This window comes from Simochromis diagramma, unplaced genomic scaffold, assembly GCF_900408965.1.
Source record: "Simochromis diagramma unplaced genomic scaffold, fSimDia1.1 OVJJ01000421.1, whole genome shotgun sequence".
NCBI classification, from domain to species: Eukaryota; Metazoa; Chordata; class Actinopteri; order Cichliformes; family Cichlidae; genus Simochromis; species Simochromis diagramma.
The window spans coordinates 2,058,107-2,085,643 of NW_024387250.1; the positions used below are offsets into that span (position 1 = coordinate 2,058,107).

A 27,537-nucleotide genomic window follows, 5' to 3' on the forward strand; every position below is an offset into this window, starting at 1 on the left:
TTGGAAAATACTGCTTGAAAAAAATGAATGAAAGAATTGTAGCATTTTATTGTTTTGTCAATAATATTAGCAGCTATTACTGCTCAAGAGACAGTCTTCCACAGTAAAGTCCCATTTTAAAAAAGTCACGATTGCTTGATTGATTAAGCTGACAATATACTATATTTACTAGTTATCTTTAAAGTTCCTAATAAGAATATACATATATATGTATGTATAAACATTGTTAATTGCTGCATCTGCTAACATTTTTTACTCTATGCTACGCTAACTGCCTTCTACCCCCAGCCTCATATTTAAGCCACAGACGCTGCTTATTTTTTTCTCCTATTTATTCATAGAGCGCCACACGAATGAAGTGCCTCTTAGATTGGAGTCAGTATAGCAAATTTGACAAAGGAGGATTATACAATGGGAAAAAAGAGGCTTAAGCATTTTATGTGAATGAATATAGGAGGCTTAAGCACTCTAGGTCTATTTCTCTGCTCTGGAGAATAACAGAGTGACTCTGGTGGGTGGGGAGAATTGAGTGCATCTTCATTCTTTCTGACAAGTAACAAACCCCATCAAATATGCATGTCAGCTGCACACTTTTCCACTTTTCTAGTTTGCAACTTTCAGCAAAGTGTTTGGAATATAACTGCAAGAAGAAGAAAAAAACATTTGTGTGCAAAAACAGAGGAGTGAGAGGCACCGGAGACAGGAACACAAAGTTACACAATGACTGAGGATTGGACGAAGGGCAAGTAATCTAAAAGGCATCTTTGCAAGTTGTCTGGCATGTTGAACCTGTAATAAAACATCATAGCTTCATTTTTCTTTGCTTTCAGGTGAGGACTTGATTTGAAGTTTACCTACCTTTTCTCCTTTCAGTCCATCGTTCCCAGGTACCCCTGGCTCCCCTGGTGAGCCCTGTAAATAGTGGTGAAAAGAGACACATCTATCACCAGGCCTTCATCTTCTCACACACATTTATCTCCTCCTCCTCACTGCTTCAGCAGGCTGCTGTGTTCCAACATAATTTCCCTTAGCCAGGATTTATGAAATGCCTCTTTTCCCTCCCTGCTTTTGAATAAAGACAGATGCTCATTACCGAAGCAGGTGTGGAGAACAGATTGGGCCTCTGCCTCCGTTCCCGGCATAAAGCGCTTAGATTTGCCTCTTTCCACTAATTAATTCTTAAATTTGATTACTGATCGTCTGTGTAAAAATTCTGGACTTTTCTCCCCTACTTCTTCTCTATCTCTGCCTGCTGAGGTTTATCTATTTATCTCTCTATTTGGCTGGCGGCGTTAAGAAAGAGGACGATACGGCAAGGTGACAGATAAGGCGATGAGAAAAAGAAAGACTTGACATGAAGTGCTGGTGTTTATGATGCCAGGACACTTACTGGCTTGCCCGGGAGTCCTGGGGCTCCAGTGGATCCAGGAGGGCCTTGCTTCCCCTGGAAAAACACAAAGGAAAACCAACACTATGGATATTCGATTCTCTTTGTTTGGTTATAGATATGATTTCTGGGCTTTGGGTGTTCTTGCCCAGCCCAGCTACAATGCAAACACTGACTTTCCAAAGAATTTCATGAAACGTTGCCTGAGCAGCAGTATATTTGCATGCATGCGGTATTTCAAGTTAAAGCGACGCTGTTATTCTGTAAAAGCTTCTCATATTCACATCCATTTTGAACTGTATTGTTTTTATATATGAGGATGATCTAAATGATTCATATGTTACCATGGAAACTGAATTTTTACGGTATCTTGGCTTTTATCTCACAGTACATCTTTTACAGTAGCACTGAGACAGAGTCTTCTTAATTAACACTTGATATCATCATGAGCATTATTCAAAAGACTACATTTACAAAACAGGCTTAGAAACACCAAAACTGCAGATTTAGAGTTATTTAATTTGGACTGAACTCTGAATTTCAGTGCATTTTATTTTATTTTCCTTCCATCAATGACCAAAACCTCAGCAGCTCTTGTTATTCTGCTCCTCGGTCAAAGCTATAATGGCCTTTCATGCCTATACGTGTATCATTTTACCTTGTATTTAGCACATTTTTAGACATCAAAGTTTGACCTACTCTAAATGGCACAGCACCCCAGAGATAAACACAAAGCCTCACCTCTGGTCCTTGATCTCCCTTTAGTCCTGGCGGCCCCATGTTTCCCTGTTAAATCACCAAAAAGGGTGAATAAGACGCACACGGGAGGTAGGAAACTGCAGGAAAAACATCTTGACCTCTGTGTATGTCATACAGCTCTGAGAGAAAAACTACATAGATTTGATTTCTTTCTGAGTTCAGTGTTCAGCAGAACTTTTGTGTGCTCCATGAATGTTTTGGAGTATTTGGTGAAACCTAAACAACAGAAAGAAACTTTGTGCAGCACGGTACCCTCCGGTAACAGCTCAATAACATCACTGGACTTCGTAGGGTTACTGCCAACCTACCAAATATACACCGAAGAAAGGATCCCTTCTAAAAAAAAAGAATCTGACAGAGAAATCAGCAATACCCTGCTGCGACTACTGGTGTACAAACACTGTGGAGAGTTACAGAGAGTACTACGTTGGACAGGAAGGAATTTTGTAGCCTTATTTTCTTGGCAGTAGATACTCAAGTTTTAGTGCAAAGGTTAAGTCTTTGATAAGTCACCTTGAAGCCTTGCGGTCCTTGAGCGCCTCTCTCCCCCTGCAGAAAGTAAAGGAAACAGAAAAACATCCGTTCTCAAGATGTGTATAAAGATCCAAGCCATTTCTCTGGCTGACTGTGGTTAAGGTTTTAAAAAAAAAGTCTTCAAGGACTTTCGTGAAGTTAGCATATGATGTGAAGGTTAAAACACAGAATATTTCCTTTGCCAAGTTAGCTTTTTTCTTGCACTGAGAATGTGACTATAATAAAATCAGCAGCTGTTGAGAAAAAAAAATGAGTGTGTGAAATTTTTCTCTTGCCTTCATACCACACTACATTTTTTTTTAAAATGTTTGCACTGTTCTTCTGGCTTTTTCAACAAAGAAACACCGAAATATGATTAATGTGGCAATTCTCAGCTTTAATTTGACTCCGACTATGATGTGTCGCTGTTATGACACAAACACGGTGCTCAGTGTTTACGGGTTGATTAGTAGGGGGCTGATATACTCGGTGACCGGCTGCAGTCTCCAGGCCTTCCCTATACTTCCACTTTCCTCTTTGAGTGGTCTCTCTGCTGATAGTCTGCTATCCAGTCTGTTCTTCAGCAAGCAGATTGCATCCTCAATCACACTTAGATTAGAGTATCTGACTCAGTCACTTGAGGATAGTCCCACTCTTCACCCTGAAAAGCTCTCTCTTACTTTATGTTTAGGATGTTTTTTCTGAATATTACCACACATAATGCTCCTGTACGCACTGTCACTTCAGAACTGCTACAATGCCTTACACATGAGGTCACATGACCTTTGGTTTTTGAGCTATTCCTTTTTTCTCCCCACTACATTCTCCTCTTTGTAACATTTGATTGAGGTTAATTTTGTGTCATTTTCTGTCATTGCAGAAAATTGTTCCACAGCTCTCGTAGCTTCCTATTGTTCTTTTTCTGGTCGGTTTTTTTTTTTGTAAATTGCACGCTTTTCTCTCCTATTTGCAGGGTTACCATGGTTTTGCATCCTGTTTTGAATCCTCTGAGGTCATGCTGTCTTAATCACTGACAGGGACACATGTATGCCGACACACAGAAAACATTTCTCACTTGCCGTGCAGTTACAAATGGGCTTTTTTTTTTATTTTTTATTTTTTTTATTAACACCACAAAAATATTTTTCCCAGCCATCAACGATATTTGTGTACCAGTTATTTTCCCACTTTGTGCTGCTTCACGGCAAACAACCTCTGACGCCTCTCTGACTCTAGATCTCCTTCATGTGATGACCTCTTTATGCCTCAATCTGACAGGCAGCTCCACTCTTCCACTCTTCTGGGCGTGTCCACTTACTTTTGAACCCTTCCATTTCAAATATTTCACATGTGATTCTTTCAGCATCGACATAAATATACTTTAATTAAGGCAGAGACTTGACACTTTATTATAGATTTTCTAAAACTTGATGCACTGACAAAGACAGTCTGATTCTGCATCTCTGCTTGTGATTTGTTTTTTTTTCTCTTTTCATTCAGCTGACTGTCTTTTGATGTTTTGGTCAATAGCTGCGTCAGTGGCCTTTTGTAATCTGCTTGCTTCCAGTAGATGCGTCTGTTGTTTTGAGGTCCAAACAATAATTGCATGCCAATTTATTCAGCGGCTCACCTTGTGCTTCTTTACAAAGCGCAAGGATGAAATTCAACTCAGAAACTGCACAGTAGGTGAAGTCCCATTGTTCTTTCAAAAATCAAATGTCAGTCCCGCTTTTGTTGACGCTACGTAAGAAATTGGTGTTTTTCACACTGTGGTGTTGGAGGCAATGTCTGAAACCTAATGCTTAGTTTCCTGTAGTTAAATTGTCTTAATAATGACAGAAAATCTCACCTCATCTCCTTTTTCTCCCTTTAGGGCTCTTTCCTTCATTTCGTCCTTAAAAAAAGAAAAGAAAAGAAAACAAAAAAAGAACAGGAGAAAGCAGATGACTTTAAAATTTGACTGTACCGTACTTTGTGTGCAGTGTGAACAAGGAGCTCGAGGAAATAAGACACTACATAAACATTTCATGTTCGGTGACATAAACAGCTGCTTACAGTTCCAGAAAGCTGTCTTAATCCATGTGCTGTCATCACCTAGGAGTAATGAAAAAGACACAGTGTTCTCTAAAAAGTTCATTGATCTCACAATTAGTGCAAGTGAAAACTGAAATAAATAAATAAAATGAAACAAAGTGATTTGAGCTACTGAATATTTTAAGAATGCATGAGTGGCAGCTTCTATTTAATTCACAAATGGCTCTCTTGCCACCAGTCTGAACCCAGGTTAGATAAGAAAAGATTAAATCTGTATTTTTCCTTTCTCTTTCGCGGTATACTTTCAATACAGCTCAGAGATGGGGTGACAGTGCAGCTGGGCAGAGCCTGCTACAACAAAATTAAACGAAAAGCACGAGGTCAAGACCACTTGATGCACCGAAATTAAAGTCGCAAATCAAAGTGTTTGTACGGAGCTCCAAGTTTCATATTGTCGCTTAGACCCGCCATTAACGCACTCCCCATCTAATCAGATTATAGTTTGAAATGAAAGCGCACGTGTCGATACACCTGTAAGTGAACTGGCTAAACTGCTGACAAATTGAAAACGAGTAAACATGCAAAAGTGTGACTCCACAAAATCCTTCGCTTTGAAAAATAAAGATGTTTTCCATAAAATCCAGTTTCACAAAAGACCACAATTGCCTTTGAGAGCATGCACACGCCGGGTAGATGTGGCACGGTTCAGCCGGCGATGATACGAGCGATTGTGTCAGTTGGATTGCTTACAATCACATTTCAGTGCTGACACTGGAGACATTTACTGAAGGCAGACCTATCTGTGCAGATGCAGATACAATCTGGATATGAGCTTCACCACAGAAATGTTGGTATAAAGTGGACAAAAGGTTTTTAAGTGGATCTGATGTTTCAGGCCTAGTGCATCTATCTGCAATCATCAGAACTCATTATATCTGAATGTCCTCAGGCCTCTTGTGTTAACCATGTGTTTTGTGCCTGTGTGCAGTTATAACCTGGTCATTCTTGCAAGATTTAATGATATCAGAATCAAGAGGAAACAGGAGCAATCTGGGGACTAAAAGCCATATCTGTGGGAGATATCTGCATGTGCCTACAGCTGACATCATTTTCATTAGTAACCGGACTGTTTCTCATTTAACTTTGATCCTTTTTTCCCTCTCTATCCAGCTGTTACAGCTGTTCTTATTTCCTTACTAAATGTGTCTCTAAGCCTTTTGGAAATTTTGTTGCAAAGAGGCTACATACCTTGGGGTGCTTTCTCTTCCTTTAGCAACAATAGTCAAACTAAGATTTGACAAAGATACTGAAACCTCTAACGCATCCCTGCGCAATCAGTCAACCTTCAACTTGCATATTCTCAATGTCTTTACTCATTGTCATCAACATGTGACTCAATTTCTGTCCAAATTTGGCATAACAGATAACCTGGCATAACAGATTCAGTTTAATAGATTATAAGCTCTATTTTAAAGGCGGGGACAATAAAAAACAGCACAGTCTCAGAGCTAAAAAGACTGTTTTGCCACTTTAAGGACATTGGGGGAAGTGATGACCATGCATGCCTGTAAGCGCACTGCTCCTCCCTGTCACTAATAAACACAGGCACAAGAAGGTTTATGAAGGGAGGGTAATGATCTGAACCCTCGCTTCTGCTGTGTAAGGGAAATCAATGTTTAACTGCCAAAATTATCTGCCACGGGAAAGCAGAGAGCACAGACAGAGCCTGGTACTAAATATTCAAATAGCCTCATTTATCAAATGACTAATGTTTTCCTCTCTGCCGTGTGCTCTAGTACACATCTCCTATATCCTGGGTGGCCCACACCTCACTACACAACAATGAACACAATTTCTATTTCTGTTTCGATAGAAAAATTCTTAATCCACGAGTAGAAACGAAATTCAAACAAATAAACAAAACGACACTTGCATTGACGTACATTTTTATCAAATTACATTTTTGTTGGGTACACAGAAACCAGTGAAACCAGCAGAAATTGAGTGATATTTGTTCACTCTATAATTAAGTTGTCTAATTTCCTTATGAATCATTTGCTAACGAGCAATGAAAGTGAGAACGAGAATCAAAGCCATCAAACTTTGTTTCCAAGCTCATGTCTAAAGCCTTCAGAAGTTCAATAGGAAGCAGATCTTTAGAACAAAACCCATTAGGGCCGAGTCATCTAAATGTCAAAGTCTTTTAAGACACAAAGACTTTGAGACTGTTTTCATTTGATACTTTTTTATCCTTTTTTCTTTCTTTCCTTTAAAAAAAAAAAAAAAAGGCTACAAATAGTTGCTGCCTCCCTTTGGAGTCATTACTGCTGCCTCAGAGATCTTTACCTGATTCGTCACAGTGTATTTTTGTCTTTAAAATGTCTAAGCAATGAGTTCTATCATGCCAGCGCCACCCACTCTGTGTCACCTTCAGCATATGTCAGACATCCACTGTGACGTCAGTGTTTCTGTTTCTGATCTGCCTTTCAGCTGAAACTGTCGCGCAAATGGGGAAAAAAAGTAAGATCGGGGCTTGTAATGGTTTGTAATTCTGTAATTTAAAATTATGAGCACCACGAGCGGGCCGTGTACCGCGTGACCCCCATTACTTCACACGACAAAGACTCCCAGGCGAAGGATTTTAACATCTGATGAGTGCAAATGCGTTCTGTGGATGCCAGACACACAAAAAGTCACAGTTCGTAGCTTTTCAGCGCCGTGAAAGCTATTCCGTGCACAATTCCCAGATATGCATGTGGTTTATAGTTCACAGGGAGCTGCCAATTATCAGTGAATTCATTATCTGAAAAAAAAAGAGGAAGCTGTTTCCAGAGAAATTCAACATGACTAATCTCATCTGCCTTAAAAAGGCTGCCCATGTTTGGTGCCCTTTATCAACACTGATCCCCTGCTCATATTAAAAAAAAAAAAAGAAAGACAGAAAGAAAGAAAGAAAGAAAAAGTATATATTTAATGATAGAACAGAGCTGGAGGACTGTCAAAGAAAGGAAATTGGTTACAAGATGACATGCCACCATGGTCGAGGCGTGACTGCAAAGGTAAACACTGCACCGCTCTTTATTTCTTCTCCTCGGTTCCCAAATTCTATTACGAGCAGCTCGCTGACGTACAAACATCGGACATATTTTTGTGTTCGTCACAAAGAAAAAGTACAAACAAATGCTTTCGTGACTCATCCAGCACGGTGTGTTGTCTCTCAGGATGAAACCTAAGAATGCCATTTCATGCCAACTCATAGTAAAGACTATTTCTGTGAGGCGGGGTTGCATAGATTTACTTACAGGACCGGGAGGACCAGGAGGGCCGACATCACCCTGAAAATCCAACAGAAACATTGTATCAGTGGCTGCTTATGACGGTGACAGAGCGACAAGCTGGCAGTGACAAAAAAGAAGGAACATAAAAAAGCACTTGAGAAACCAGTGCTGAAAGCAAGCTGCCACAGGTTACCTGGAACAACTACATCAATAGGTTTAAGAGCAACAGCTAAGAAAGCAATAACATGAGCAGTCTTTGGTGAAAACACTGCCACAGCCAAAAGACGAGCAGAAACAAAACATAATTCTCCTTAAAGAGCGTGCTGGGATACCGCCTCCCAGGTGTCTCACACAGAATGCTAATTAACGTTGTGTATGTCCATACCATGTAACCTATGAGCATTGTAATGGGCTTATTAAGTGCCCCGGGGAACCTTTCAATTTGGCAAAGCACGTGGGAGCGTCAGTTCTTTCATTTGCAATTTACAAACTGCAATTTTTGTGGTTGTAATAGAGCAAAAAAACCCAAAACAAACACATGTTGTACCTTACCACTTTTTAACAGAAAAAGGTTTCCAGAGATTTAAATGTCAGTTTAAAAATACCTACATCTTACAAGTTAAAAAAGTCACACAACTCATTTGTGGCACGGCTCTTGGGATGTCAATGTCAGTAAGTCCATCGCTTTGGTCCAGAGAGAAATACCCCTGTTTGATGGATTGCTATGAAATTGCACAGAGGTATGCATTGTTCCCCGATGATGAATCTGGCTGACTTTTGGACTGTAAGACTTCGAGAAATATGGTTCACATTTCCATGCTGCCCGTGCCATATATCAAAAGACTCTGGTCATCCTTTAACTGTTCCTCTTGGAATACAAGCAAATGTTTGACTTTTAGTACAATAGCTTGACAGCACTGGGATGGACAGCCATACAGTTGGCCACATAGTACCAAGTTTTCCTCTACTGTCATGAACAGCTCATGTTTTCTTCTTCTCCTACTAAAAAAATTGCACAAAGTTTCACGTGTTTAACATTTGTCCTTAGACCTTTCGAGCATCGTTTTAGTTAGTTGGATGCCCATTCACAGTCCCAAAGGAGCAGGGGATCAAACTGCCAATACAGCCTACTGAGGCCAGGCTGCACCTCTGACAGAAATACCCCCACCTGCATGAACTGCTGTGGAAATTTTGAGTGCGATAAACCTAATCGAGGAGTTTAATCGTTTTGGTGATTCAACAGCTCATCATCTGGCACCACCAGCATCAGACCAAAACTTCAATTTTCCCAGCTATCTAAAATAATATGCAGAACACAGCCAGAATTATACATACTCGGGATCAACGTGACAGCACTGATATAATGGAAATGTCAGCAATTCAGCTCCAGCCTCACACCTCTGCAGGTATGACTGCTTTAGAAACAAACGCAATCAACTGAACTCCACATACATCTATTCAAAATCAAGTTTTGCGTGCATTATAAGCTGTGCCTACCTCTCAGTGCCTACCTATTGAAATTACAGAATGCAATCATTTTGAATGTATGTAAAGGAATTGGAAAATAGGGCAACGCGGTAAAATAATTTGTTGTGTATTTCTTAAGTTCTTACAGTTTAAAAGTCAGGAGCTACTGTAAAAATATGTAAATTGCTCTGTCTGCTTGAACAATAATACTTCATTCTTCTTTAGACCTAACTTCCTGCTTAGTGACACATAAAGAGGCACACTGAGATAGATAATTAAAGAAAATACCGTACAGATGCCACTGAGAACTCTGGTCCTGGTTTGTTTGTCTTTACCGCAAGAGATTTCTTCTGCAAATTATTGCTCTGACTCTATTATATTAACACGTAGAAAACACAAAAATACACACATACACACTCTCACGCATACACACAACCTGTCAGTAATGAGAAAATGAGCTGGACCATGCTTAGAGGAGCAAATGATACAAACAATTGCAAATGTAAAAAACAAACACGCACAACAAATCGTCGGCAGCTTCATTATTTGTTGGCAGATGATTTTAAAGATCACTGGAGGATAAACGGACTCGAAGAAGAAGAAGACAACTAACTCAGGAGGTTTAGTCTCAGAGTCTCAGGGAGCAGAAACAGAGGGAATCATCATATTTGCCACTTGACATTGATGTGACTTACTTTTTGTCCTTTCATGCCGCCGGATCCCTCGGCACCTGGCTGACCCTGTGGGAGAGGGAGGGAAGCCTCGGTTAATGACTCTGTAACGCAGCGGCATTGTAAATGTCAGTGCAGGAAAATACGTACAGGATCTCCTCTTTCTCCTTTCTCCCCCTTTTCCCCCAGGACTCCAGGCTCCCCCTTCTCCCCCTATATGAAGAGAGCAGATCTCTGACAGTGACTGACAGCCAAAGCAGGACGAAAAGACACAAAGACACAAAGCTCTGAGAGTGAAACTTAGGTAAGGACAGTTGCTATGAATAAGTAATCAGAAAAAAAAAAAACATTCAGTACCGTGTCATCTCAAAATCAAAAGAGTTTGTAATTATGGAAGGGGCCAAAAGAAACACAGTGGCACAAGCTTCATGAGCCTGTGGCGTTATGTTAGACTTGCAGGATAATGAAAAACTTAATTCCCTGTTGCACTGCAGCACTTTCATGATGCCGTTCACCTGCCTGCCAATAGATGGCACTTCATGACTGCCAGTGAGATGCCCTTGAAGTGTTTTGACAGGATTTTTTTCTGTCAGTTATGTGGCGAATATACTAAATAAACAGAACTCTAAGACAAATGTGCTCCATCCTTGGTCAAGACAGATAGTTAATGAATAATTTGTGATAAATATATATATATCTTTTGCAAATGTATACACATAGGAACTAGCTTTCTCACAATCTGCATACATTCAGCACCCTACTTATGACCTTTATTGCTTATATTTTTTGTCATGCAAAGTCTTGGAGTCTTGGCTACATTTAGAAAGTGTGGCAAATATGTTGTCCGTGGCACATGTGTAAAGATTTGTAGGGAGTGCTTCACATACTCTGTGCAAAGACATTATGGAACATCTGTTTACCAATATAATATGACAAAAAGACATCTGAGAAAGTTTGCAGCACATTTGTACGCTCACTAACAGAGCCTGGACGCTAACAGACAATAATTGCCATTCAGTCCCCCCCCAGTTACTTCGACTTGCTAATGACAGCCGTGGTATATTCATTTAATGAGACATAGTCAGTGTTTCCTCATCCAAATTAGGAGCTGTTATTAAGTCAGCAGTGGCTGCAATGTATGAACAGATGGATTGTCTTATTAATATTTTAGCCGGGGAGGAGGAACAAGTGGCAAAACTGACTTTGAGCACTAATTTTTTGCAGCTTTATCAACTATGTGGAAACTCACCATACTACTGCGGAGACGTTGCAAGAAAATCAACTATATGAACGTTGGGAGGCTGTAAAGTAGGCCGCCAACCCACCATGCTGCACACAGAATTGTGGAAGTAGTTAACGGGTGAGTTATGACTGACATTCAGCGTAACACACAAGATGGAAAACTATTGTTACCCGAGTTGTCACTTGTACACTGTAATCTGGCGCAGACTCATGGCAAAGAAGAAAAAAGAAAAAAAATTCTATCTTTGTTTGATCTCCACGGAAGATTATTCAAAGTCAATTTACTGGCAGAGGTGTATGTAACAAGTTAATAAACCTTTCAAACGAGATTAACTGCACCACAGCCAATATTTATGTAGATTATGACTGTATTTATACGAAGAGAAAGCCCACCGTGTATAAGACAGGGAAGCGCTCCACCTGTGGGTGTCTGCGGGTGATATGTTGCTTCTGAGAAACCTTGACTCATCAAACTGCAATTAAGCCTGTCTTGCATCCCTCTATCCATCAATATCTGCAGCATTCTGTCAGAGCCCATTTGAGACTGTCAGTGGGAGACGCAGTTATGGAGATGTAATTCATGAGAACACCGTCTTCCCAGCACATCATCCACTGCAGACCTTTTTTTTTTGTCTCCTTTAAAACATTCACCCGCTGTTGAGTGAGTGAGCGAGCGAGTGAGAGGGGGCTCAGCTCACACAGATGTTGCACAAGCTGCAGTTTAGTCTAACTTGCGTCTATTTTGTCCAAGTTAAAAAATGCACAAGGATGGCACTGAGAGGTACGGAGAATCCCCGGCGCTGTTCAATTATTGCTGCTCGTGAAAACTGTTACTTTTCATTCCTCTTGGAGGTGCGAGGGTTTATCTGCTCTCACGTATCGTCCCCGGTTTGCTTAAATTCCTTTAAATGCATTACAGTTCTGTTTTTCATTATGGAAGATTAAAACGTGCAGTGATTCTCTGGGACACAAGTTTCCTTGTCAGCCACAGAAAGCATAAATTTATAATGATAAAGTGAAGACGTATCCGTGATGTAGGGGCATGACTGATTTATGGCAAGGGCAAGGCTGGCATGCACATTTAATGGAAGAATTAGAGCACGGGAACAATAGTGCTTAGCAGCGTATGTCTCATCCAACATCTACATAAGCATTAAAATGAATGCTTTAATCATGTCCTTTAATCAAAATGTTACGTTTAATCTAATCGCAAATGTAGCTTTAGTCTCCTGCGAGCGTTGTCCCCTTCAGGCGTAACGCTACATTTAATAAGAATTCATTTTAATGTTTTAAGTCACAGCGGGCCTGCAGGTCTACTTTCTCAAGCACTTGTAAACTTGTAGCACACGCCATAAACCCAAAAGCTCAAAATTAAGCAGATTAAGTTCATATTTACGTTCATATTTGCTCATACTAAAGGAGGAAGGTGAGCAAAAGGATGGAGGCCTGTTTTAAAATATAAAATGCTCTGTGTTGAGTTATAACTTGCTCCAGTTGTTTCTGTTACCTTTGTGTCAGATTAGCAAAGGTGTGACACCATAAGTGAAGTGATATGTTGGGAGTAATGCTCTGCTGGGTGTGGAAATAAAGACCTGTTTGTCTCCATTGAGGTTTTGCTAGATTAAAAATAATGCTTCTTCTGTTACAGTGTGATGCTGCTTAAGTCTGCGTACAAAAATTGGAAGGACGCAAATAAATACCTGGTTAAGGTAACACGGGTGTCTGTAAGTCAACTTATAATAACTGACAACTGAAGAGACGAGTCAAAAATAAGTTACGTTTTCCTTGTCAGCACCAATGGAAACATTTGACTTAAAAGTCTAGAGTCAAATAATCAGGACAGAATACTGTTTATTTTCTCTGCCTGAATCTGTTCTACAATAATTATTTGTTACTGTTTTTTGGTTTTAGCGAGTCTTATTCTTCTCTATGTTCAAACTTTTTAACAAAGGTTCTCATTAAAGAGAAGCAGCATTTGAAAATTAAAAAAGAAAATTCCAAGACAACAATTACAGGGTTATTTTCATTTCTGACAAATAAAATTTGGACTTCTATGGATTCATTTTATGATTCAAGTATAAACACTAAAGCTGCAACTGAGCAGTCGGTTGGTCAAACATGAAAACGCCTGTCAGTTGATTCACACGACCCCTATAGGCGCTCCACCTCCATCTGTATCTACTGCAATCCCATTTGTTTTGAAGTATAATAACTGTGTCCTCATATAGACAACTTTCTTTTTCAAGGTTGGCCAGCAGACACTTCTCCTTCCTCTGGGCAGAGGGAGCAGGAGGTTTTCTGCGGCCCAAGCTGACACCACCGCAAAACCATACACCTATACATCAAATGAACAGCTGCGGTCAAGAGGGTGTCCACTACACAATGGCTTTCACTCTCAGCATGATCACAAGTAGGCCACTGGAGGCTTGGCGGGTGGTGGTGGTTATTTTTTATTTTTTTTGAAGGAAGCAGGTTACAAGAAAGACAACGGGAGGTCTGGTACAAGTTTTTTCCCTTTACACTGCGTATGTCATGCAGCCTCTGGTGAGCTACAGCACCCCTGGGCTTCATGAAAATGATTGCAGGCCCTGTTTTTTTTTTTTTTTTTGCAAAAGCACTGTATGTAATGACCATCTGTCTGTTTGGAGTGTGAGCAGTGAGTCATGCTGGGTTGCACTGCAGGAGATGCAGGGTGGGAACAGCTATTTAACTTGCACAGTAGATAGTGTACAATTGACTGAAAGGTGCCACCTCTGAAGACGGATATCTGCTCTTGACTATAAACACACACACAAAAGTCAGTCAAGGGCAGAGCAGACTCTACTTCAGGTGGCACATACGTCAGACTTGTCCGGATGAGTTTCTTGGGACAACAACTTTGGCACATCTTTATACAGACAACACTTTGCAGATGATTAAACTCCTTGGCTATTCGGGAGGCTGCTACAGTGAACACTGCTCAGTCATCTTGGCAATTCACACTTGCTGGAAGTGAAGGTAAGGGCCAGTTTATCAAAAGCAGGAGACACCTCGAATCTACTTTAAACGCCGCTTGTCAGTATTTGTTTTGTAGTGAAAAATGTTTGGGTAATACCTTGGCACTTGCTCCTTCGGCGGCTCCTGCGGGACCCTGCGAAATAAGAAGACAATTATATGAAAACTCATGCGAGCGCCGCACATGTTATTCATCACAAATACATAACAATCGTAACCCTATCCTGACCCTTATGAAGATATAAATTATTCCTGCAAATATCCCTGTGACTGGCTTTTCCATATATTATATATTTTTTTAACCTTTGCACTGATGTTGCCTTTCATAAAGACATGGCCGGATCCCTCTAGTCGGCAGCTAATCTTTGAGTGCGTCTTTGTTATGCGCCTTTCACAGGCTCCTCTGTTGTCGTCAAATGCTAATTTGACTTTGAAAAATAACCGCTGCCTCCTCAACTGCGCACACACGTCCTGCTGCCAATGGACAAGAGAGAGTGATGCCCTGGAGTGTGTTTTGAATAGATGATTTTGCCCCTGAGATCTACCTCAGCAAAACAGGTGACTCATAAATGCCAATACTGGAGGACGGAGGCAAATCTGGCACATGCGAAGGGTATCATCAGGACATTGCCATTTAGAAATGTCACACCTTCTCCATCCTGCCTTTCTTTTCTCCTACGACTTTGTGTTCCACAACTTTATGAGTTATTAAAGAGAAAAAAAGGAAGAAGCAGGGGCTAAAATGAGTCACACGTGGGAGACACTGTTTAACAGTGAGTGGCTCAATTATAATGAAGATAATTGAACCTGGGCACCGGTAACAGACGCAACACAGAATCTCTCTTGATTTGTGGATGGAATAAAATAAGCCAAACCCTATGTCTCTGATCAAGAGTGTAATCAAGACAATCGTGCATGAAAATAATTGGACACCCAAAACATCAGAGTTACACAATCCCCAAACACTCCTGTTTGTCCTGGCGTCAGAGCAGTTAAGCATCTGACAAGCTGTCTCCTTTAACGCATCACGGTGTTTGTGACCTTTAGTGTGTGGGTCACTACACAAACACACAAACGGCATCTGGAATTGGCTCGGTCGCCTAAGGAAAAGACCATATTTCAAGGAGTCAATGGGCCCTCTAGGCAGACTTGTCCTACTTGTCAATACAAACATTTTAAAGTGCTACCTTAATATACCCCTTGTGGTTTGGTGCCGATAATGTAGCCTGTTTGTAGCAGTATGGGAGAAGATTTTGAGCAAATCAATAAAGCACGAGAAAGCATGAAATTAGTTAACATAGAACAATGTCGGTGTAATTGCTCTTTTTCGGGGCAGATTTTGTATTCTGCAGCGCTGGCCTTATTGACTGTTTGCTTTAATATGTTTTTGTAGGTGTAATAAATTTGTAACTTCTTTAATGTGTCTGCATTTATTTGGATATCAGTAAAAAAAAAAAAAAAAAAACTTTTTGTGATCTCAGGAGAATTCCCGGTCTAATAAAGGTTGAGCCGAACTCTGTTTTCACTGCTGGTAATTGGGTGTTATAGGCAGACAGAGTAGATGTGCAAACCAAACAAATGGTCTATTAAGTTGAAACGAATGCATTTGGATATTTTCGATAGTACTATAGATCTTGACCTTCTATGTGAAATCAAAAGGAAAGAGCCTATGTACACAAGTGAGAGTGGCAGTAGATAACTTACAGGCGAGCCTCTGGGTCCAGGATCTCCGGGTTTTCCTCTCCGCCCCTTAGGAAAGCGTAGGGGGAAAAAAAGTGGACCAAGATGAGTCAATATGCAATAACAGGTGTGGCTGGGCATGCATGCTGCCAGCAATTAAGGCTAGACAGCAACTCCTGTCACAGTCTCTAATTTGCTTTTAATTAACAACAAGAAAACTGCTTAATTGCTGCACCCTGTGTGGCCTGCTACTCTTTGTTCCCTCCTTTGGTTTACTGTCTCCTTTCCAGCTGTGCGAGTCCCTCAGTGCATCAATCAACCCGAGGAGTGAATACAGCAGCAAACAGGACAAGCCAGCCAGCGCTGTCCAGTGTTGCAAAACAAAGTCAGAACAAAGCCACATTTTGAACCATTTTGTTCTGAGTTGTTCTTCACATTCTCTGAATAACAAACCCCCCCAGCTCTCTCAGAATCTGCGAGTCTTGGAAAAAACTGAAATGTAAATGAGATGTATTCCTGAATCTGAACCAAACCAAAGTTGGTTTAATTTACATCAAGAGGGTTTATGTCCTAGTGAGAAAAGAGGATAAAGCTCTGTGGGATAGAACTGCAGATATCCACTGGCAGAGCATCGGTGGCTCTGTATTGAGGATTGCCTGAAACGAGCACACGTGCACACAAAACCGATGTAAAATCGACTTATTTAAGAGATGACAATACTCTGGCGGCAATCAATGGTAGAAGTGTGAGACAATGCAGAGATCTGTAATCAGGCTAAACACGATTACATCTTTCTAATTTGAGTGTCATCATCTGACACAGTGCTGCTATGTTAATAATATCGCAGTTCTCTTCTACTGTATGTGTCAGCACGGGCGACGCAAAAACACTGTTCTCCTCTTCCGAGTTAGCAGCTGGGTAGATCTGTGGAGAGGAAAGGCTCAGTGGCTGCTGAAAGAAAAGTTCGGAATCACAAAGCAACGCCCCCGACGCTTCCCTCTGACATTTCATGTGTGCGCACTTTGATTATCTGGGTCGAATTTGACATGTACGTTTGCCTGCAACAAAGACAGAGAAAGAAACTTCACTGAGAGCTATTGCTTTTAATCATCTGCGTGTGCACTAATGCTCCTACTCTGTGTGAGCTTCTCTCTCAGATTACAGCATTATGAAAAGGGGAGAAGACAAAGTGTAGTACAGTAAATATTAAACTTAATAATGGCACAGTAGAACCGATGTTTGCCTCCTCTCGGGAATTGTGTGCTTTCCTCTGTTCGTGCTGTTTGATGTACCAACAAAGCTCTGGCCAGCATCTTTTGATCATCAGTGTTAATGCATTTCTGAGGCTACTGTACGTGTGCTTTAATGTGAACGTGAACGAGGGCTACATAGAGAAGAGGTGGAAAGTTGAATTGCCTTGATGGGAAGAAACAGACTCTTTAAACCTTAAAATCCCTTCCTTCAAATGACTGAGATTATATATTATGTTGGAATAACCTCTTTGAAATGTAATTGAGGCTGGTTTCCTTTGTGGCAGAGTGGCAGCCGAACCATTCGGAAAGGGCTCACGCTTTAAGATGCAGATTCAAAACTGACTTGTATAATAGACTTCTATGTGTCACATTACAGCATTTCTGTGAGGGTGGATGGCGCTCATTTTTCACACTGATAATTCATCGGCTGACACCGCATCGCTGCTACGACTGCAAAAGAGATCAGACTGTTTGTTCTAGCCCTCTGTCCCCGCTGCTGCCCTTTCCCCTCTGAACATAACAACAAAAGCAGATAACACATATAAGTAATTTAGGTAATGAATATTTCATACGCTATTATTTCAAGTAGGTCATGAATTATGCAGTTTTCCAAACTATTTCTCCACATTTGCCCTTAAATCCCTTTAAACTCCAAAGTACGTACTAATTTTATGCCCATGTATTTGCATATGTTCATCAAAATAAATAGTGGAGCTCTGTATCTGAGGTTAACACCATATTACCAGCAACTTTCGATCAAAAAAAGATGCCGGTAGAAGATTGCAGGAAGATCAGATCAGGTTGCAACCAGCTAAATATGTCTCCCTCACCCAACCTTTTCCCTGTGTATAAATAGTCAATTTATAGTCACAGGTGTTTATACGCTAATAATGACTGAAGAATGGCAGCGAGTGTGAGCGTAAGGGAAAGTTTATAAGATGGTAGATGACCTGCTATGACGCATGGAGACAGCTCTACTAACAAAAAGTCAGGAGGCAGAGATGGAGGTGACAGAGTTGAAGACGTTCAGATTTTCATCTGCAGTGACCAGAATGGACAGGATTAGAAATGAGTGCATCAGAGGGACAGCTCAGGTTCAAGGAAAAGGTTGGAGGAAAAGGTAGAGAGGCGAGGTTGAGACGGGTTAGACATGATAGAGGAGAGAGTCAGAGGACATTGAATATGGAGGTGCCAGGCAGAAGAAAGGAAGACCTCAGAGAAGGTTGATGGATGTAGTGAAGGAGGACCCTAGAGACAGGGTGAGATTTAAGCAGATGATCCACTGTGGCGACCCCTTAATGGAGCAGGTATTAGAAGAAGAAGTAAAAGAAGTAGTAGAACAAGAAGACAAAGTAGAAGAAGAAGAAGTAGTAGTAGAAGAAGAGTATACACTAATAGAAGCCCAACTGATTAAGCAAAAACCTCACATCATATTTGAAGACAGGTCAATATCACTTAAAAGAGATGGTATTGGTAGCAATATGGATGATCTACTGGTGTATACTTAATAACTATAAATGCAATATCCCCCCTTGCACAGAGCAGAGGAGTGCCTCATAAAATGCTTGTACAGTGTACCTGTTTTTTGTGTGTACATGCTGCAAGACCTGAGAACAATCACAGCTCTTAGAATTCAGTCTTTTTGGATCTTTTGAGCTCCTTTCTCTGGGAAAGAGCACAAAAGAAATCTTTGTGTGCAGTAAATGAACCATGAGATGCCCAGATGGCCTTCAGCTGACATTTAAAAACAAACATGTAAACAATGGTAAAGTGGCAGTTATTTGGACGACAGCTCTTAACATTCGTTGGTGGAGTCAAATAAAAAAAAACAAAAAAACAAAGAAAGGAGAGAAATGCTAAAGGTGTGTACTTCTTGTTTACCCTGAGGAAGTGTCCTGAAGGGCCTACTGTGCCTTTGAAACTCCTGAATACTGACGTTATTTTATACACAACACAATAAATTATACTGTCCTCTGGATTGTATTGTGCGACCCTAGTTTAGTAAAAGGCAGACATCTAATTTAGCTATGTACAGATAAACTCAGGCCAGGATTTCTATTTTAGAACTACACGTCGCATTTCTTCTTTTATAGTAATTTCATATTTCTAAACACCTTCAGATAATCTTTTTCACGACAAAGTGATCCATTAAAACGACTACATCAGGCGACCTTGGGACTCAACTGATACTTTTCTGTCCAGAGGACCTCTGGTTAGTAAATCTGTGCACAGTGACAAGAAATAATTAGTGAGGAGCACAGCTGTCATCACCGTTTGCACTCAATTGACTCCAAACTGAAACACCTGCCAGTGACACAGCACTAGAACTACCTCCAAGCAGGAATGCTTTTATTACGACACAACAACCACAGAGAGTTTATAATTCTTTTTACAGGAGTAGATTTTTAACAATGTCACCACCTATTTTTATCTTAATTGGACAAAAAGATATTATAGAACACATTCAAGTGTTGTTTAACAGTCTAACAAAAACTCTGGATTCACAATTAAAGCACATTTACTTTAGTCAAACTTTCCTAAATGTTTCTCATGCTAAGAAGCTAACCTGACTCTACAACCACCAGCTTTGTTTTAACTTAAGTGTAAAAAAAAAAAATTCTAATTTTACATTTGAAGCTAAAAAATAACTTTTTTTAGTGTATTCATATGAAGATTGTTTTCTAGTTGAACTGTGCATGATCATTTCCCACTTTTGTATAAAGTTTGCAACTTTATAAAGTTCTCTTATTGTTTTAGACTCAAATTAGGAGGAGAAAGGCCAAAAGTGGAGAAAGAAAGAATGAAAGAGATAAGGAAAAAAGCAAAGCTGTGACACCAAAATCCAACAAAAAGCATTTTCACGAAACACCACCTGTACGCCAGTACCATATTAAACAATGCAAACACAATAATTATAAATTCAACAGAGTGACAAGCGTGCAAGAGCAGCCAGCAGTGTCTTTGAATCTTTTCTTTCAGCTAAGCCAACCTTAACTTTCTCATTTCCTTTTGTGCTTCTCCATTCCTAATTTATCTCTCCCTTTGTGTACATCATAATTCTATGACTCCCATCTCATCCCTCTCTCCCACTTTTCTTGTCAGCTCTCCTTCCTTTCCTGTCTCCTGTCACTCGCCCCTTTTCTCCCTCATCCAACTTCCAGCGCCTGTCGGATCACCCTGGCAATCTCTGTTGCTATGCAACGCTCAGTGTCCTATAAATTTGACAACATCCTACTGCTTGATTATTATTTGAGCGCTGCAGTGTGAAGCCCTCCTTCAGGTCATTGCAGTAGATTAGAGGGAGGGAGAGACAGAGGAAGGCAAGGAAGGAAATGAGGGATGAGAGGGAGGGAAGGAGGTGGAGGAAGATGAAGGGATTGTGGAAGAGAGGAGAGGAAAGGAGAAGAGAGGAGGGGGAGTCAAAGATGAGTTAGCTTTTTGAGTTAATGAAAGATAGGCTGGCACGACCAAACACATATTCACATGTACTATTTATCTGCCCCACTCTAAAAACCTGCAAACCATAAGTGTGAAAAGCAGACCGGATTAACTACTAATTCAATAGCTAAAGCTGGAGTGGGCACACATTTGAGCTGAAAAGAGGAGACCTCAGTAGACTGACAGCATATTTTGAACTCCCGGCTTAATCCACATGGATCCGAGCGTTGACTTGCTTCAAGTCTGCTATGAGTTGTAAAGTGTAAAAGCAAAGCACAGACATGGGGCCCGGCTCAGTCCTGCAATACAAGCCCCAATCTTAGAGCAAAGTCAACAGCGACAGTGACACACAGCAGAGACACTCCTTTATGATGACTCCATAATCCTTATCCCAAATGTCAACATGTTCTCTGAGACATTCCATGTCTCGCAGCCCATACTGGGATAACTCAGTAGTATAAAATAGAGAAAGCAGAACGTGTCGCATTTCTTAGCAATAAAGCAGATATACCATCCAAAAGTCTCATAATCCACCTGACAAATGACCCTGCCGCGAAGGGTCAGTAGATAAGCTGAAGAAGCCTTCAGAAATGACCTGACACACAGTACAGAGAGCCGAAATGATGCTTTTTTTATAAGCAGGGATAGATATCAATGCTAAAGACACTTTTTAAATGGTTATACATCTGCACGAGTCTGTTTCTCCTTACATCCAACCAAATCTTTCACCAACCTGACTTTTGGCTAGTTAATAATCAGAAATGTGGCTTTTCATTGATAAGTTTGACTTATATGGCATCATGAGACCTTAATGTCCTGAGAAGGAAACTGTCTGACATTGCCAAGCCAACTTGGTCTGCAACAATGTTATGTAGCTCACAGGAGAGATGACCTTTTCTTAACTGAAAAAACTCCCATGCCTCTCCCACTCTGCCTGAGCTGAGACCCGTCTCCCTCTGGGGACATGTACTCGGGCCTCTCGAGCCTTTTTTTCTAAATGCTCTGCTGGGTTTAACAGGAGCTGACTGTTTAGCTTATGAGCAGCAGCTGCATTAGCTTAGTAAATAAATGTCTAGAAAACAGTGAAAATGATAAATTGTCACACTATCCTTAAGCTGAACCGATCATCCATAGGACAAAGAGCAGGAGGCTGGCTGTTAAAAATACACATGATGCCTTTTTAAGGGCCACCCCAAAAAAAAAAGGCGGGGGAAATGAATGCTCACATGCTTCATGCAACCACAAAAACAAGTTAGAGGAGGCTTGCCTGTCACAATATTTATTCCCCAGTGAAAATGCTTGTCGGCTCCTGGCCTGTGAAAGATGGGGAAAGGGACTGACACATGCACATGCATTTGATCCTCTCAGTCCTTTGGTCAAACCTCGTGTTCCTTAGCAGCACTTACTGCATCCAGATTCAGAGGAGATACAATTTCAGCACTCCTGGCAAACGCTAATTTATTCTGTAATTAATGGCAAAATGTCATTCTGTCCCCTTGAAGGCATTTTCACATCTCTCATTTAACAATTTGCAGGATGAACCACGAGAATCCGCACAAGCTAGGAAAACAGCAATTTTGTGCAGGGGGTCTGTAAAACATGGAGGTTTTGCAGCAACGCTGTGAGAGGTTCGGTTTAATTTTTTATTTTTTTGAAAATGTGTGGCAAAGTGTTGTGATTTTGAATGTTATGTTAAGTGTAAATTAAGTCAAATGGCCACATTTACATTCTCACTAATCACACGTGCATTAGCCTAAGCACAGGTGCTCCTAGATGGTAGTTTCAAAATAAAAGAGAAAAAGCTGGTGAGAGGGAAACATATTCATATTCAGTAAATTCCCAGCAGATATACAGCTAAATATCCTTCACTTGTTCAAATCTTCACCAGACCTATTTTCACTATGTCAAATCAGCTATCAACCTATGTAAGGCAAATATCGATCATGGCGCTTGCTCAAAATGTCACAAAACATGTTGCGGAGAACACAGCCCCACCTGCTTGTTATTAAGGATCCAATTAGAGACAGACAGTGCAAATTCCTTTTCTTTTTTTTCTGGCTACCCTCGCTGGGTGCCATCTTAGGACACTGCACAAGCTCAGAAAATGCCTGGGCACTGGAGCTTGCAGAGATCCCTTGCACTTGGTAAAAGCCTCAATAAAATAGGATTTGTTCCAGTTGTTTACTGAGGGTTAAGAGGAGCGGCCGGGGCAGGAAGAGAACGGCAAAGCCGACAGCTGCCTGGCAGGGGCTCAAATGCAGCTTAGCATTTTTCACCATTCTGACTGGCACACAATGCTCTCTTTAACTCCCAGCCATCTAAATATTCAGGGACGTATAAAGAGATGGCTGACACTGCAGCCGACTTAAGACACAGCTCAGCTGGCCAAGATTGCACCTATAGTCTCTTGGCTTAAGCTTTCCATGAAGGCTTTCCTCACAGAGACTCAATCATAGACCCCGCGTGAATGGCTATTTGTACAAGTGCCACTAGATGGCAAACTAGTTTCATCACAAATGTTGTGCATGGCAGGGGACAGAGCCAATGAGGAAACTGTAAGTTCTCTCTAAGAGAGGATGGATGTCCTCAATGCATGAATGTATGATGTGTGTTGGGTAACATCCCTAATTAGGCAGTCTGGCAATTAGGCACTGAATACCGTAAAAGAGATTTTTCAGTGGAGGGCTTACAAAGATGAGAGAAGAAGGAAATGGACGAGAGCAAGAAGCTGCATGAGAGCCAGAGAGTGACAATAATTCTCATACCGCATTATGCCTCTTTTCAGCTGCCACACAATGGAAGGGGACACAGGTGGCACTACATGAGTACACAGTCACAGAACGCAGCATATCATTGGGTAAAATAACTATTATAGAGCTATTTCAGCAAACACCCAGCTCTTCACCACCACACAGTGTGCAAACACTGGAGCCGAAGGCAAACAGAAGAAATGCAGACAGTGGATGTCTATGGAAACTAAGCCCTGAAAGTCCCAAAGAACAATCAGAAACATCTCTTTACAACCGCCACATTTATACCATATCTTCACAGATGAGTTTTAAGAGCTCATTGACTTTAACAACTTCTAAGGAGAGGAAAGAAGCTTGATGATATTATCTGAATTTGCATTTTTATGCGGTGAAGAAGTGATGATAAATCTATATTTAACTATGAGCTCAATTCCCCGCCGATCCGCCGAATGTCTGTGCAGCGTTTCCGCGCAAGCTGGTTGCCTATTGCGTTGGCTCCTCGCTGGGACAGCAATGCCTCTTGAATGTTCTCATCTCCTAATGGATGCTGTTATTAGTCTTGGCTCTTTCACAATTTCACAGTCTCATCTGGACTTTTGGCCGTATTATTCATCCAGAGCAGATTGCTCCCATCCTATGTTTACAGATACTGAGTGTTTCATTAATGCATTATCCAACAAGTGAATAGCAGAGGCTGGAAATCTACTTTGAATAAACCCCGGTTCATTTTACAAACCAAATATTGGAGGTCAGAGAGAATACACTGTGCAAAGATCCACAGAGCGCTCTCCCCGGGTACTGTAGCCTTCGGCGAGTCTTATACTTCATATCACTTGCCACGCATAACAGATTACACAAAGGTCCCTCACATTACCATCTGTATAATATCAGGCCACTGTCAATACGCCGCTCCCTGGCATGCCATTAAAGTGGATGCAGATGAATGTATGTACGTAAATTGGTTGCAGGCAGGAGGAGAGTGTGGGAAATCAGAATATAGATGATAGGCTGCAACGGCGTGCTATAAGCGATGCAGCCTCCCACTACCACGCCTCTGTGTTCTGCAGTGTTCAGGGCAACGCCCCCCTCCCCACCGACCAGCCTTTGTCCCTCTGCGCTCCAGCTCTCACTGACCTCCTCCCTCTCCTTGGCCAACATGGCTCCTAGATAGCAAGAAATATCCTTTTAAAAGTATTTACATTCTTAGAATTTCTCACACTACTGCAGCTGACCTAGCGTGTCGGGAGGTATCTTTGCATATTGCCAGACTGTTCGGAGCCAAGAAATCCCAGTTGTTTGGATAACTTAGCCATGAGATCACGCTGTCACGAGGGGGTAAAATCACCTCGTGTCTACTTACTGTACATACCTCAACAAGTAAAGTGAATTCAGTTCAGCTGACCCTGTTTTATACATGACACTCCAGTGGCGGTGCTATGACCTGGCAGACACTGAAACAACATTTAAAGATGCTTAGAAAGCATTAGACACAGGCCTTGGGGGGCTCGCAGGCCATGAAGAATTTGAACACTAAAGCATCAGGGATACATATATTGCCTGCAGCGTCCCTGCTGAGCGGTACAACTCTGTCTCCTAAAAAGTTGTAAGGCTGTAGATGTGTGAATGAAGGCCATGCTCCAGCCAACTATAGCAAGTCTTTCTAATGCTCAGAGGATGCGTTGACCTACATTACCCCTCGTTCAAGATCAGCTTTTCACACCTATTCCTACACACATCGACTTACGGGTGCCCACAAAAACGGGCAGAGAGTCATTAGAAAAGCCAGCGAACAAGGTGCAATCAAAGTGGCCCTCTCAAAGACCTGCCCCCTGTATTCGTCCCTGTAATTAATTGGCCAATTAATGTGTGTTTATTCTGGACACCCATGGATGTAGCCAAATTGGGGCTCTTTGGGAACGACGAGAGTCAGACAGATAAATCAAAGCACCGTGCATCTGTCCTCGCATGTGCCAAACGCTTCCCCCTGTAACCCTCCTCTTTCCCAACAGGCCCCAAATGTGAGACCTTTTCAGAGCCAATCAGGTCAAATCTTTGTTTCATCCTCCCTCCCAATGCACTTGACATTGACAAGATTAATTGCCTTGTGCGCTGGGCAAACGTGTTACCCCCTGGTGCAGTACAGGTGTCAAAAGCGCGGCTCGCCGAATTTCCTCAGTATGAGTTTCAACAAGAGAAAAAGGAGAATAACCCGTTTCACTTTGCTCGACAAAGGGTTAACGAATCCTCACCCCCTCACCACCCCCGTCCCCCTCCTTGTAAAATCACACAGGGTGTAAATCTGGCCATAAAATCTCAGCTGTGAGCCCTGCTGACCTGTAAATTCTTCTCTCTATGTTTCTCTGCCACCGGGCTCCACCGGGTCAGGCCAAAACTGTAACTACATATGGACATCACGTTACCGCGTTTAAGCACAGCTGTGAAGTCACACGCCATCGCTGTGGTCACCAACTGCACCCCTGTTAGTTTAATATACCACATGAAGTTGGTTTATGGTTAAACAGAAACCGAGTTCCAGTAAGTTGAACAGATATAAACACAAATCAGTAGGCACAGGAGTTTCTTTACATCAAAAATATGCCCCCAAAATGTCATAACAAAACAAAAAAAGCCAGTAAGTGTATCAAGACGACACATTCTTGCTTCTGATTTATCATTTCTTTGAGTATGGTTAAAGTTTTCCCAGTAAAAATCTAAATGTACACAGATCAGAAACATACCAGATCAAATCCCCATCAAGGCAAAGCACGGCAAACAAAACAATGCACAAATTGTCCTCTCGCATTTAAATTTGAGTCCACTAAGCAACTCTAACCTTGCCTTCTCTGAGAAATTAATTTAGCGTATCGTTATTCGGTATAGTGAACTGGACAACAAAGAAACATGGCTCCAATCAAATAGTTGCTGTAATTTCATGCGTTTACTGTTTCACCCCAATCAGTGGCAGCCTCCCGTGGAGAACTTCTGGCAGGAAGGCTGGTATTCTCACCAGGGACTCGTTACTTAATAATCTCACGCTGCAGGTGCTCTGGTAGAGGTCAACAGTCTGTTACAGTGGCTGTTCATGTCTGCCTCCACCCATGAAGCAGCAAACCGCTGCCAAATGTTTCAGTCCCCACAAACTGAGCCATTACTCCTTCCCTATCACTGTCACTGCCTGTTTCTGTCTCTGCAGACACACCGACTGATTGAAATGAACCTTAGCCAAGTCCATTAGATACAATATGAATATTATATATGTATGCTGGAGTGGCTCAATTATTTCAAAACAACATTTGCTCTGTCCCATAGAGGAGAAGCATCTAAATTACAGTTAGAGCATGCATTTGGTTCTCAGAGAACAGCATACTCATTCAAATTAGGTTAAATGACAAAAGCTATCAACTGTGCAAGGAGGATACATGAATGCTATTGTATTTAATCTGGCACTAATGGTTTGACCTCAGCTCACCCACATGAAGCCTTTTAAAAAGAGAGGACTAGCAAGACAGTGATCCCCGATCTTGTGTCAAAAGAAAATGACCGCCAGTTTGGTAGCAGATAAAATGACGTAAGTGTAAGATTGCATGGCTTTTCCCTCGTCTGGGAGAAAACATTTGGCCTGTAATGTACATCTAATGGACTGACACTCTTTGAGACATGTGTCAACACAAGGGTGAAGAGGAAAATATGGAAATAGATATGCTCGTGCCTTTGGTCGGGACTTACAGACAGCTGTCTCAGTCATTCAGCACAGGGCATGAATGGAAAATGTAAGCATGACTATCATTTCCAAAAGACAGCAATTACGTCCCTTGTCTGCAGAAAACTGGATCATTCCATATTTCCAAGCAGAGACAAGACAGATGATCTTTTCTGCTGTTTTGACAGATTATATCCGCGCTACAGTAAAGAGCTCAGGCAGCTGCCACTGATGTTACTTTCTCAAGATTTTTGACACAAGTGAAGGACTTAAAGTGTTTTTGCAATACAATTACTGACGTGCGCTGATCTGAGACTGTGATATCAGACGATATGAAGTGATGACAGCTGACGGATGTGATGCAACAGCAG

General features: G+C 41.4%; 2 protein-coding genes across 4 annotated transcripts in view; both read right to left on the reverse strand.

Annotated features, from left to right (window-relative positions):
- LOC120714999 (collagen alpha-1(XIX) chain-like) overlaps positions 1–11,011 on the reverse strand; it is a 40,896-nt gene extending 29,885 nt beyond the window's left edge. Inside the window, exons 1-10 of the mRNA XM_040001715.1 lie at positions 10,997–11,011; positions 10,260–10,322; positions 10,134–10,178; positions 7,996–8,028; positions 4,715–4,753; positions 4,509–4,553; positions 2,660–2,695; positions 2,129–2,173; positions 1,391–1,444; positions 859–912 (exon numbers count right to left, since the gene is read on the reverse strand). Coding sequence (XP_039857649.1) covers positions 859–912; positions 1,391–1,444; positions 2,129–2,173; positions 2,660–2,695; positions 4,509–4,553; positions 4,715–4,753; positions 7,996–8,028; positions 10,134–10,178; positions 10,260–10,322; positions 10,997–11,011 — 429 coding nt within the window. The remainder of the gene's footprint in view (positions 1–858; positions 913–1,390; positions 1,445–2,128; positions 2,174–2,659; positions 2,696–4,508; positions 4,554–4,714; positions 4,754–7,995; positions 8,029–10,133; positions 10,179–10,259; positions 10,323–10,996) is intronic.
- A 2,949-nt stretch (positions 11,012–13,960) lies between these two features.
- LOC120714914 (collagen alpha-1(XIX) chain) overlaps positions 13,961–27,537 on the reverse strand; it is a 57,577-nt gene continuing 44,000 nt past the window's right edge. For all 3 annotated transcript variants that reach the window (XM_040001519.1, XM_040001520.1, XM_040001521.1), the window contains 2 exons: positions 16,050–16,094; positions 13,961–14,481 (listed from right to left, as the gene is read on the reverse strand). In XM_040001519.1, the coding sequence (XP_039857453.1) occupies positions 14,407–14,481; positions 16,050–16,094 (120 nt within the window). In that variant the 3' untranslated portion in view covers positions 13,961–14,406. The remainder of the gene's footprint in view (positions 14,482–16,049; positions 16,095–27,537) is intronic.